Below are 14,628 nucleotides of genomic sequence, written 5' to 3'. Positions count from 1 at the left end.
ATATGTTTGTGTGGGTTTTTTATTCTGTTTTCCTTCCTATGATGGTGGGTCTGTGAGCCACCTGAACATTTAGATGTTTCGTGTTGTCCATGCACACGAGTTCCGTAACGTAGTGATAGAGGGACTACAGTTGGTTGATAGTTTTGGAATTTCGCGCAAAGTTACACGAAGGCTATCTGCGCTAGCCGACCCTAATTTAGCAATGTAAGAACAAAGGGAAGGCAGCTAGTTACCACCACCCACCGCCAATTCTTGGGCTATACTCTTTTACTGAAGAATAGTAGGATTGACCGTAACATTATAACGTCCCCACAGTTGGGATGGTAAGCACGTTTGGTGCGACAGGGGATTCGAACTCGCGATCTTCAGATTACGAGTCGAACGCCTTATTCCACTTGGCCATGCCGGGCCATAGACGGACTCACAAAAAACAGTCTCTTGTTTTTTGACACATGCACCTGTTATACGTGTAATTGCAATGATTTTGGAATATCTCAATAGTCATGATCAAGCTGAGAGAAAAAAAAACACACCTTAGTATTAACATGAGCACGTTAACCTTATGTCTTGAACTGATTCCATAATGGTAACTAGTTCAGGATAAGGCTGTATTAAAGCTAAATAAGATGTATGATAATATCTTATTACTTTGTTTTAAAATGATTTACACTATTCAGAAGTAATAAAATATCAATGTATTTTAATGTCATTTTGCAGTTTTTATCCTACGCTACCTAAACACTAGTAAGCATTTATGTGATATTTCTTAGCTAATTAACACGATATTGTTAATACTAATCTTGATTAGTGCTTTTAACAAGACAAAATGAAACATGATTTTCTTATTATTACTGGATTTCAAAAATTGTTTGTTTGTTTTCTCATAGCAAAGCCACATCGGGCTATCTGCTAAATCCACCGAAGGGAATCGAACCCCTGATTTTAGCGTTGTAAATCCGTAGATGCACCGCTGTACCAGCGGGGGACTTTCAGAAATTAATTACAACAGAGGAAGGCTCAACCATATTCTTTCAAAGTAACATATCTATTGAGACATCTTAATAACTATATGAAGGATTCAAGAAACATAGCGAGTACAACCGAGCGGGGCCTTAAATAATGTTGTTTTTTTTTTGTATTTCATGACATATTACTTCTTAACAGGACCGAAGCATAACTTTAAATAATGTTCACTTCACATTTTGCTTTGTTTAGTCCTCAATAGTTTAACCCTAACAACAGGCTAAACTTTAGTACTTAAAGTTCACACACTTTTCAGTAAAAAAAAGGGGTTGGTAGGGGAGGGAATGTATGACAGGGTGATTGACCTCTAAACTGCCTATTTCATACAGTCTGACTGAAACCAATAGCAGAAAAGTGTATTTTACTGTTTTTATTTTATAAAAATAAAAATTCAAAGAACCGAAGTTTGCGTTCTGTTGTCGTGAAATCACGATCCTTGTTTTGGGACCATGAATGCGTTATAAGGGTGACAGCTAAATCTCACTATTCAATTATAGTAGCCCAGTAGTTGGTGGTAAGTGGCGCTGACTAGTTGTCCCTACTTTAATATATCACGGTTCGTATATCGGCGTTAAATACAATGATATATTTTGTAGATAAAATATCCTGGTCACAAGATATAAATGGTAAAGTTATATATTTCAAATTGCAAGTATAGGTCTAGTTAAGTAATAAAACATAGTAGAGTTAAATAATTAGGTACAAAATGTTATATACTTTTAGGTAGTCACAAGAAAACGTATTCTCAAGACAGCTGGTATGGGTATTAAAACTTTATTTAAAACAAAGTAAGGAACAACGTTTCAACCTTCTTAGGTCATCTTCAGGTTAATCCTTTAACCTTATAAACAATTGTAGTCAATTATATAAACAAATAATGTCATATATATTGGCGTGTACATAGATACAAACATTTATGGACTTCAATATAGCAAGTCACACACTGTTATAGGTTCACTATAGACACAAACATTCACAGACTTAAATGTAAAAAGTAGCATATTATTATAAGTTCAGGTGTAGATATAGTCAAATACTAGTATAAACTTAAGTGTAGAAAGTCATGTTGTTATAGATTCACACGTAGATACAGTCAAGTACAGTCATAGTTCTAAGTGTGGAAAGTCACACATGATATTCATTCACATGTAGATGTTTTCAAATACAGTTATAAGTTTAAGTGTGGAAAATTCATGTTGTTATAAGTTTGGGTGTAGATGCGGTCAATTACACTCATAGGTTGAAGTGTACAAAGTCACTATGAATTATATCTGTATGCATGTGCACACAGTGTATGCAGTACACAATGATAAATTTAAGTCAGGAAGAAACGTTTGACTAAACTTTAGCTAAAGCACGTGACAAGTTATGTAGATAAATATTTAAACAGTCACCTACACTTAAAGGCTCCTATATAGGTAGTAATATGTAGTCATACGTAATATATTTCGTACACAAATATCTTTGTAAACTCAATTTCATATATTATTAATTTGTCGTGACAACATCTTGTCGGGCGTCTGTTGTAGATATATTGTTGTGTTTTTTTAAATTTTGCGAAAAGTTAGCCGTCCATAATTTAGCAGTGCAAGACTACAGGGAAGGCAGCTAGTCATCACCAACGACCGCCAACTCTTGGGCTACTCTTTTACCAACGAATTATGGGGTTGACTGTCACATTATAACGCTCCCACGGCTGAAAGGGCGAGCGTGTTTGGTGTGACGGTGATGTAAATATATTGATAGTTAGTGATAATAAGTTAACTATTGTTCGTGCACTTACACTTACTGATGTTTATAATTTATATACACTACTAGCCCAAATCTTAAGGCCAATGAGCATAAAGAAAAAATATGCATTTTGCGTCGTTAGACTCAACCACTTATTTGAGTAGAGCTTCGAAAGACGAAAATAAGAAAAGGGAAAATAAAAATAAAAAATCTTTTAAGCATTTAATAGGGAAAATGTGAACACTATGAAATTAGCCTAAATACTAGTTGGTCAAAAGTTTAAGACCATACCAAAAAAAAGTCCTAAACAGGGTAGGAAATGCAACAAGAGGTCTCAGTAGTGAGTTGCACGGCCGTCATTGTCAGTAACTTCAAACATTCGTTTTGGCACAGTTGATATAAGAGTTTGAAGAAGGCTTGCTGGAATGTTATTCCAAGCGGTGAAGATGGCTTCACGAAGATCATGCACTATTTGGAATTGATGTCCATTTCTGTAGACTTCCCTTGCCATCCAACCCCAAACATTTAGTTTCGGGCAAACATGCTGGATGGTCCAAAAGAATCACGTTTTTTGCCGTGAAAAAGTCCTTTGTCCTGCGGACATTGTGGATTGCAGCTTTGTCCTGCTGAAAGATTCACTCATTTCCACACAAGCGAGGATCTTCAGTCAATAAGGATGCTCTCTCCAACATGCCAATGTAGCCAGCTGCTGTTTGACGGCCCTGTATAACCTGAAGCTCCATTGTTCCATGCACCTCCAGATCATGATGGAACCTACTCCACTGTGTCGTGTAGAAAATGTCTCCGGCGGAATATCCTTATCGTGCCAGTAACATTGGAATCCATCTGGACCATCCAGGTTAAATTTTTTCTCATCAGAGAACAAAACCTTCTTCCACTTTTCTACGTCGCATGTTTGGTGGTTCTCGGCAGAGTTTAACCGAGCTGTTTCGTGGTGTGGAAGAGGCGTGGCATTTGAAGACGTTTACGGTTTTAAAGTCTTTCTCTCGTGGATGCCGTCTTATTGTTCTTGAGCTGCATTTTGCGTCCGTAAGGGCCTTAATCTGGTTCGACGATCGGCTGGTGTCTTGCCGGACAACCCGTCGAATCTTCCTGCTCAAGCTCAACGTCGGCGATATTTTCTTGGGTCTACCACTTGAAATTCTCGTTTCGTATCTCTTAGGGTCTTGTAAGAAATTTGCAACAGCAGTTTTACTATGTCAATTTCACCAGCGATGGTACGTTAAGAGAGACCTTGCTTTTGCAACTCAACAATTCCGCCACGTTCAAACTCTGTCAACTTTTTAGCCTTTGCCATGTTTTTACCCAATGTAACACAGGATATGTCAGTGGGAGATATTGACAATGCTGATGCTTAAACACAAATGACTAAATTTCTTTTCGTGTTTACCGATTAACGCTTCGTTTCAGTATGGTCTTAAACTTTTGACCAGCTAGTATTTAGGCTAATTTCATAGTGTTCACATTTTCCTTATGAAATGCTAAAAGGCTTTTTATTTTTATTTTCCCTTTTCTTATTATCATCTTTTGAAGCTCTACTCAAACACGTGGTTGAGTCTAACAACCATATTTTTTCTTTAAGTTCATTAGCCTTAAGATTTTGGCCAGCAGTGTATCAATAGAAAAAAATCCTCATGAATGGCGCTAAAGATGCGGCACTGTGGATATTTTACAAATACTTTACTAATATTATTCCTGATAACATCCAGTTTAACGTACTGATGGAAATTATTTAGATTTAAATATAAAACGTTTTTATTATTAATATTCTCTTACATGCTTACTGTATACATTTTATTTATACAGCCGTTAATATTATTCATGTTAACAGCGTGTAATAGACATTAACACAAACGTCTTTCACGTCAAGACTATTTTATATTTATAGATCTAAACATTTTCATCGTTAAAACTGCTGACGTAGTTACGTTATCTTAATAGACGTAAATAGTACGTATATCAAGGTCTAGTTATATGTATTTTCAGCTTTTCATCTTTCTTCCGTGTCAGTTTATTGACTTCATCAAAACCTTTTAATTGAAACCCACGACTTCCACATTTCATTCACTCTCTACAACCAGTTGGGCTGAAAAGCAGTGAAAAACAAACAATAGTATACGTTTGTTTGTTTTGAATTTCGCACAAAGCTACTCGAGGGCTATCTGTGCTAGCCGTCCCTAATTTAGTAGTGTAAAACTAGAGAGAAGATAGCTAGTCATCACCACTCATCGCCAACTCTTGGGCTACTCTTTTACCAACGAATAGTGGGATTGACCGTGACATTATAACGCCCCCACGGCTGAAAGGGCGAACATGTTTGGCGCGACGGGGATGCGAACCCGTGACCCTCAGATTACGAGTCGAACGCCTTAACACACTTAGCCACCCCGGTCCCTAGTAGATGTTAAAGCGGATGCGCTGGAAGTGGTGAGAAAACATATGGGCTGAATTTTAATGACCTTCTAGCCCGATTACTTTTTTTCTGCTTTATTAAAAATCAACATATTTTCACAGCTACCTGCAGAGGTTAATTAATTTCTGACGTCATAGGCCGAAACACTTAAGTCTGGACCTAATTTTAAATTATAATACCTTTCCACGTGTGTGACTTGTGAATAGTGGTTCGAACTAACAGATCCCATGAGGTACCTGTGTCACTTTGGAGACACAAAGTGTCTTTCGTTGGTTGTAGTTGTCTGTTATCAAGCACAAAACTACACAAAAGATTATCTGTGCTCTGCCAACCACGGATATCGAATCTCGCTTTCTAGCAGTATTAGTCTGCAGACATACCCCTGCGCCACTGGGGGGTTCTTTCGCAAATACTACCTGTTCTGGTACCACATACATTTTAAAATTTTCACTCTGTAGTTTGTAATAACTTAGTTTGATTTGTTTATAGAGTTTAGTTTGGTTAGTTCTTTTCAATGAGGAGCCGGCATGGCCAAGTGTGTTAATCCGAGGGTCTCGGGTTCGAAGCCCGGTCGCACCAAACATGCTCGCCCTTTCAGCCGTGGGGGTGTTATAATGTAACGATCAATCCCACTATTCGTTGTTAAAATAGTAGCCCAAGAGTTGTCGGTGGGTGGTCATAACTAGCTGCCTTCCCTTTAGTCTTACAGTGCTAAATTAGGAACGGCTAGCGCAGATAGCCCTCGTGTAGCTTTGCGCGAAATTCAAAACAAACAAACAAACAAACAAACTTTTCAATGAATGAAGTATAATCATCAGGTAAGCATAATCTGATATACCTATGAAAAATCAAGCCGACATAAAAATGTTATTGAAAATGTTATATATACATTATGACAATATACTTTCTTCAGCGGTAAAAAATAGTAATATGAAATACTTTAACTTATTTTTTCATACTTCCGTTTGGTAGAAAGGGGCCTTTTCCTTAATAACAAAATTCTTAAAGTTCAATTGAACCAGAAAATATCCTCTTTCTTTACAGCTAATTTTATTTCCGTTTGACAAAAATGTGGCTTGTTTCTTTAAAATGCACGCTACTTTTATAGACAGATACATGTGTTTATCCTTGGAACAAAGCAGCTTAGAAAATCAATAGCTGTCTAACAGGTGAGACAGAACTTGTAACTGCGTGTTCTAATGGTAGGAATATTGAGCAGTCAACCTACAGTTTCTCAGGTGCTAAGACACTTTTTATGGTAAAGGTTGTTAAGACACTGTACTTGTATTTATTAACAAAGAGTTTTTCTTTTTTTAAAAAAAATTACCTGAGTGTTACTGTCAATTTCCTTCTCTCACTGTATATAAACATAATAAAAAATACGTTAATAGCAAATAAATTCATTCTCTGTTAATGTAAAAATCAATCAACTAAACAGTTCTTTGGTTTGGTTATACACGATTTTATGCACACAACAAACAAAATCTGTAATTAGTCCTAGATATTTAAGGAAGATTTCAGTCCAAACATATATTCTCATTTCTCTTTATTCCTGCACAGAAGCAGGACTTAAACTACTGGTTTCATACTTTAAAAGGACTATTGTGTTCCTGAGTTGCAGCATAAAAAATTATAAAACTGATTAAATAATCAAACTATTAAATTATTTCATATTCATTTAATTAATGCTGTCAAAATATTTAGTAATAAGGGATAACATTAGGTAACAACGTACAGGTATATTTAAGTAAGTCAATGAAACACAATCAGGGCTATTACAAAATAATGTAATTAGTCAGAGGTTTGGATCTGCTGTTTTTAACGCAGTCCTTCCATGTGATTTTGTTTACTTAACTTTATCAGTATTAATTCTCTCTAACATATATATGTATACTTTTTTTTAAAGTTTGGCAAGTGAAAGACAAATTATTCTTAAAGCGAAGCAGTTTATATGGTTCAGTGTGACAAAACAAAACCGTAAACATATCGTGCACATTTATTCTTCCAACTTTGATCCATGTAATGTTATATTTCAAGTCACGTTTACTAGATGTCTCTAGCTATTTATCTTTTTAAAAGAATCTATATGTTGTTGTTGTTTTGAATTAAGCACAAAGCTACACAAAGGGCTATTTGTGCTCTGCCCACCACGGGTATCGAAACCCGGTTTTTAGCGTCGTAAGTCCGCAGACATACCGCTGAGCCACTAGGGGGTAAAGAATCTATATCATGGCTTTATCAACACATGGTAGTTAACATGACGAACACACAGTTCAGGGCGATACACTTCACTAGTTTGCTTGTTTGTTCTTGAAATTCGCGCAAAGCTACACGAGGGCCATCTGTGCTAGCCCTCCCTAATTTAGCAGTGTAAGACTAGAGGGAAGCCAGCTGGTCATCACCACCTACCGCCAATTCCTGGGCTACTCTTTTACCAACGAATAGTGGGATTGACCGTCACATTGTAACGCCCTCACGGCTGACAGGGCAAGCATGTTTGGTGCAATGGGGATTCGAATCCGCGACCCTCGGATTACGAGTCGAGTGCCTTTACCACCTGGCCATGCGGGGCGCACTTTACTAGTGGTCAGCAACCATAGTGAACTTTGTCCAACTTCAAAAGCATGAAAACGTTTGCAAATAATTTGACGTTTCAATTTTTTTACCATGTAAAACATTGTATTTCTGTCCAAAATGTAAATATTGTTTGTGTGTTGTTGTTAAAGGGGAAGAAATGTAATTCAGATTTCTAGTCAAAATGACACTAACCACAATGCACTTAGGTCTGTTTATTTTAGTTTTTTGGTTGAGGAAATTATTCCGTATTTATGTCATCTTCCATAATTTCCCTATCTGCTAGTATGTTCCTTAGTGGCTCTTTTAATTCATTCTACACAATATATTTTACTATTACTAATTGTGAGGGATGTTCTATAATAAAATTCTTCTATTGTATAGGTAGTGTAAGGCTTGCAGGTACACCGATGTCGTTTTGTAAGTGTGTTGTGAAGCACAAAGATGGATGATGGGCTGTCTTTACTGTGCCCACTAGAGGTATCAAACCTGATTTTAAGCTTTATAAGCCTCCAAACTTACTGCTGAGGCACCGCGAATATTTTTCAAGTAAGTGATTAATGTCTGATGAAGTTGTAAGAAAAGAAAGCAAGTCATAAAAGCCAGGGTAATACATTTATATATATATATAGTAGAAAATGCATTTTTATGTTTTAAGCTTAGGCTTAGAGTGTGAATTTATAGATATATCAAATACGTGCACACTTATAATTGTTAATAATTCAGAATGATCTATTTCCATGCATGTGCACAGGGGAGTTCAGTAAAACTCTACATTTTCGTGATGTAAAAAATACTGCATGGTGATAAAAGTTAAAAAACGCCCTCTATACTCAAGATAAATACAAAAGAATATATTTCTCTTTAAGCCAACATTTCGCCTTTGTTGCTTCTTCAGAGTTATTATACATAACTATTTGATATTAGAATATTCTAAAGTCGATTTTTTCTTGCCTTTTATCAAAATGTGTAAATCCTTCCAGTATGCACTACAAGTGTTGAAAGACATTACAAATACTGCAACTAAGCCATGTTCATGTTCGGTATCATCACTTCACTGGTTGAATAATTACCTGATTTGTACACAAGCTGAAGGAAGACATAATCATTATAACACTGTTATCAATACTGAAACTGTATTTACGTTATTTATAAAAAACATGTTATTTCAGTTGAGATATATGCGCGTATGTGATAAACAGTGATTTAAAACAGCTAACATACTATTGTACGAAGTTGTTTAAATAAGTAATATAATTTAGCAATTAATAACTATTGTGCATGTAAATAATACAGTACTTTACAATAATAAAACATACACGTTTACACTAATTTAAGCCTAATTCCCCTATAATAGAACGATGAATCATTGACTTTTCATTGCATATTTACGGATTTTTACATGAACAATTACGCAAATTTTATTTTATTTTTCGTGCAATATTTCTTCCAGACTTAACCTCATAAGTTTTTGTTTTTGATGGCATGCCCCCAGACCCCTACGGTTTGCATATTGATTGCGCTTGGCACGATGTAAGTTGACTTTTCATCTCACAAATTAGAATACCCCTTGGCCCGGCATGGCCTAGCGCATAAGGCGTGCGACTCGTAATCCGAGGGTCGCGGGTTCGCGCCCGCGTCGCGCTAAACATGCTCGCCCTCCCAGCCGTGGGGGTGTATAATGTGACGGTCAATACCACTATTCGTTGGTAAAAGAGTAGCCCAAGAGTTGGCGGTGGGTGGTGATGACTAGCTGCCTTCCCTCTAGTCTTACACTGCTAAATTAGGGACGGCTAGCACAGATAGCCCTCGAGTAGCTTTGTGCGAAATTCCCAAACAAACAAAAGAATACCCCTTTGAAACATTTTGCGCATGACCTAATTTCACTTAAATAAAGATGTTTCAAATATGTTCCAGGAAAATGTAAAGGATTTCATACACGAGTTCTATGTACTGTTAGATATAGACACTTGTACAGGTGTTCGGTGCTGTTCAAGTTTTAGTGTAGTATATACGAGTTTGTGTGTGTGTTTTTTTACAGCAAAGCCACATCGGTCTATCTGCTGAGCCCACCGAGGGGTATGAACCCTTGATTTTAGCCTTGTAAATCCGTAGGCATACCGCTGTACTAGCGAAGGCATATACGAGTTTATTTGCTTCCTAAGTTTTGTGAGAAATAGTTGACATTATGTGAAAGAAAACAGCAGAACGATGAAGAAATATGTCTTGATTTTCTTAATTTTTAGAGAAAGAAGGAAAAAATTGCATTTGAATGGTTGAAATTTATGAGATCTAAAATGGCTTTTTACCTTTGTTAGGGAATTTTCTCCATTCAGCAGTGTAGGAAAAATATTCAGGTGGACCTAATTTTTTGTAAATCTAAGATAAATTAGGCCTAACATAATTATTGAAAAATGCTGACCATTAGTAGGCCTAGTGTGAAATTCACGTTCAGTATCGTTTTTTTTTTTATTTTTGATACTTGCCGTGAAGGGAAGAATAACTAAACAGTTTAAGATTAGAAATGAATTAAACCGTTCGCTCAAATAAAACTAACGCAAAGTAAAATTGACCGTTTATTTCATTTTATTTAATAATGTGGCGTAAAACTTACCTAAGGCTGAATTAATATCAAAATAAATCATTCAGTTTTGAGATACAAGCATTGATAACTGAAATCATATTATATCAATTGAACATAAATAGAAGAAAATATATACAGATATTTTTGTAAATAATCGTTTTCACATAAGTAAATAACATTTGGATAAAGTGAATTACTCAATAAGAAAGAAAAATCAAGTAAGTTCACACGCACGCACCCACTATAGACTTAATTTCTAGCCCTTATGGTTTTATTTTTCTTTAACGCCAAATTAGGCTTACAATAAATTATTATGCATGTTGAAGATTTAATACTTAAATATCATTCATTTGTGATGGACCAACTTTTCTTTAAAAAATTAACTTAGGCTAAATATTAAATAATGCATATCACCCAAAGAAGTACACAGATTATGTTTGAATTATAAAGTAAAATTTTCATGCACTAAGTTTATTTTTGAAATTCGTGCAAAGCTACACGAGGGTAATCTGCGCCAGCCGCCCCTAATTTATCAGTACAGGTAATCCTTGAATATTATAAATGAAAATATTTACTTTTACATAATATAATGGAACAATAAAGAACCAGTTGTTTCTTCTAGTCACAATATCCCCTCTCCATGAAAATGAAAAAAAATGTTAATATACTAATCAACTTCTTTCTTAATATTTCGTATTCTACAAACTAACTTTGGCAAGACTGACAGATCTTTAAAGAAATTATCTCGAAAATTAATTTAAAAAACTATGAGTATATTTTATTCTTTGTTGTTGTTTGTGAAAGAGCTACACAATAATTCACCACAGGTATGGAAACTCGGTTTTTAATACTGAAGCCTTCAGACTCGCCGATGAGTTGCTGGGAGATTTGGAGGGGGCGTATAGTCAGTTGTAAATGTTGATGTAGAGGTTCACTTAATGAGATAATTACATGCTTTTTACACGTTCAAATGTTTGAAAACTTGTTATAAGCACGTTTTTTTTAAGAATACTAGTATTATTTTGTTCAGTTTGTTCTAATCACTCACTAGAGTATCAGCTATATTTTCAAAGGTTTGAAATTTCCTCTTAACTTTTTAACTCATGCACAAAGTTGTAAAATAGAAACAATCGAATGGATAACTTTATGGAAGCGTAAAGTAAAACTATGTAATGTAACATATTGAATAATAATGCATACATTTCTAAATAAACATTTACTTCCACTAGCTTATACGTCAAAATATGGAGCAGTAATGGACCAGTTATTTCATGAAAATTTATATGCACTAATTTACATGTCACAATATGGAGCAGTAAAGGACAAGTTATTTCAAGAGAACTTACTTCCACTAACTTATATGGCAAAATATGGGGCGGTAATGGGTTACCTGTTTCATAAGGATTTATTTGTACTAACTTATGGCAAAATATTGAACAGTGATAGATCAGTTTCTTCTTCACAGATGTATCCTTTGCAATAATCAACCAATAAAAAAAAAGGAAAACAAACGAACTAGCTTACAAGCTTCAAGATTAAAACCTTTGTGTGCGCATGTGGCACGCAAGTGTGCATAGACTTTTAGTTAGTTTTAGTCTTGCTAACAATTAAAGTTACACACAAGGTACTGCCATGCACACAGGTTGGCTATTCCTCAATATCTCCATTTTACAGTCATTGGAAGTCTTAATCCGTTCTTTCGTCTGTCCACCTCATAGACCACATAGACTGAGTAGCTCTGCACTTGAAAAAACACACAAAACCAACTTTTTACCGCCATAATATTTTGCATATGACGTTGTAGATGAGTTTAACTCAAAGTTCTCTTTCAGCGACTCCAGCATCATGTTGTTTTTAATCGGCCACATCCCTGGTGGATGTTTCTTACTTGTGGTGGTTTATTCTAGTATACCAGGCAATACTTTTTCCAAGCTTGCCATGCATAACTTACATGACGCATTTTCAATGATCAATTATGGCATTATGTTGACCGAAACTAGTGTTCCACTTGCTAGCCAGAAATTGGAATTTGAAAGATACAGATCACCTGCACGTCGGGTGTTGTAACTTCTATGATCGTGATTTTGATATAGTTAAGTATTCTTTTTTCTGTAAAATTATACATACATATACGTATATTGATGAAGCTTTCTAGAATGGACGGCAACTGCCTGTTGTAGAGACACAAGTGTAGAGGACGACGTTTCGAAAGTCTTCCATATATAAAAGATATACGTATATTATTTCTAAAAAATAGATGACTGCCACTGTATATTTTTACTACATCTGGAAATTGTACTAATATAAGCTATTTTTTTTTATGAAATATCGATCATTGCGCCACATAGTACTACGAAATTTATAAACTTGACTAAATAAAATGTTGTTATTATGTTCAAATGTTTGTTGTTGAAATTTCTGAGAATCGTTTGTAGATGACTGAGAAACCACCCACATCAGTCAGTGTTTTTCAATAACAAATGTGTTCAGGAAAAAGAATTTCGATTTGTTTTTGTTTTGTTTTTTGCAGGAAACGAACTTCTAAATAGGTTTCATGAGTTGTCCAGTACCTTGATCTGAAAATGCTATACATAACTACACGTGTCTGTATATTCTAAACAATAATAAAACTTCATCTTTTGTTGTAGAATGTCCAACAGAAACATTAACAAAAAATAATAGGGGAATAAATGTATTTCGTTGTCATTGTACAATACAGAATTTAAAAACATTTGATTCTAATTTTTGAAATAAAATAAATTTCCGTGATAAAAAAGTAACATACTGAAGATGTTAATTTTGTAGTTAGTTATACGGGTTAGTTAGAGAATTGCTAAATTGTTTGTTATCTCCAGCTGTTTCGCTTTAACACTTTTAATTACCCACATATAGTCACTCGGGGAACTTTGGGCACTTCATGCAGGTGCCACTTTAATTTCTTTGACTTATATTTAGGAAAATAATGAAAATTATAATCACCTCTCCTACCTGAGGACGGTCTGTCCGAGTACCGAGTGCAATATACCCATGCCGGCCACACAATCGGTGTTGTGGTATTCCCGGGGCTTGGGGATTGTGGGAACGGGGCTTTATCGGCCTCTGTTCGCCTCTTTCGAGCGTGTGGACCGAAATCCGGAGACAATATTTTGTCTATAGAAAATTTCAAAGCTCGAGTGTTCGCCACGGAGGAAACAATATCTGATCTGTGGCTACTTGGACTCGGTGCCGGAGAGATCTCGTGGCTCTCGTGCTTGTGAAAGTCCCGGGGCTCAGGGCTACTGGCAGTAGTACTTGAATGGTCAGTATCTTGGGCCATCCTGTCATTCCACTTGCATAGTTGTAAAAAGTCAACATAGACCAACTTTTTATATTTATTTGAAGTCCCTTGTGTCAATGCGTCGATTCATTTTTGAAGTGTCATGTTCAACCCCTCCAGCAGTGAATAAATAAACTAGTCAGTGACAATTTTCGCATGAATTTGTCTCGTGCGACCCGAGGTTAGTTGACATCGCGAGTTTTTCTCGGACGACACTCATGCCTGCTTTTTTATACAGACTTGTCGAGTAGCCATGGGTTGCGGTGACGTACTGTGTACTGTTATCATTACTCGCGGTCTTGGCAACCAGCGGATCCTGACTCGGTAGTTAGCCCTGCCCTCTTCCCTTAACTACATGAACTCGCCAATCACAGTTTAAGCAGTGTACGGCTGTGCTGGTGTTGGCTGATGTTATTGAAATACCTTTACGTTGCGGGCAAAGGAGGGACGAGCAGCAACGTTTTTATCGTGGTGTTTGACGGGATGAGTTGCATGGTGTCAAGTTATTGCGGCAGTTGTCGGTAGTTAAATTCAGCTGTGATTTCTGTGGATGGATAGAGCCAAAATTTAAGTTATTTAAGTGTTTACTTCGTCTAATAATTACAAGATTTAATAACTCACCAGAGGAAATTTGAATAGCGATTTCGATTTGCTAAAACGTATTTTATTCATACCCTGAGAGATTGGAAGGGTTTCTTTCGTAATTTATATTTTACACGCAAGGGGGAAATCTTGATATTATTCTCGTAATAATAACATACCAGATAAAATATTTCGATTATCTTTATAAATTTATCTCAGGGCGTGTGCAGTTATAACTAACATGACTAAATATTGATTATGTATTCGTGCTACGCAGCGTACTTGCTAACTATAATTGTAAGAACTTAAGAATTGGAAATTACAAAACGTGTCCTGGTGTATGACGTATAGAATAAATGTTATTACACTTGGTATAACATAAAG

At 35.8% G+C, this 14,628-nt stretch overlaps 1 protein-coding gene across 2 annotated transcripts in view; it reads right to left on the bottom strand.

Moving 5' to 3' along the window:
* Positions 1-14,285, bottom strand: part of LOC143239508 (homeobox protein engrailed-1-B-like) — an 80,105-nt gene extending 65,820 nt beyond the window's left edge. Inside the window, exon 1 of one of the 2 annotated variants that reach the window (XM_076480662.1) lies at positions 13,335-14,285. In XM_076480662.1, the coding sequence (XP_076336777.1) occupies positions 13,335-13,662 (328 nt within the window). In that variant the 5' untranslated portion in view covers positions 13,663-14,285. Of the gene's footprint in view, positions 1-13,325 lie in introns of both variants that reach the window. The other variant, XM_076480652.1, reaches the window with a different exon arrangement.
* Between the last annotated feature and the right edge of the window lie 343 nt (positions 14,286-14,628).

This window comes from Tachypleus tridentatus, chromosome 2 (genome assembly GCF_004210375.1).
Source record: "Tachypleus tridentatus isolate NWPU-2018 chromosome 2, ASM421037v1, whole genome shotgun sequence".
NCBI lineage: Eukaryota > Metazoa > Arthropoda > Merostomata > Xiphosura > Limulidae > Tachypleus > Tachypleus tridentatus.
The sequence above is the reverse complement of the archived record's forward strand: the minus strand, read 5'-3'. Positions and strand labels throughout refer to the sequence as shown.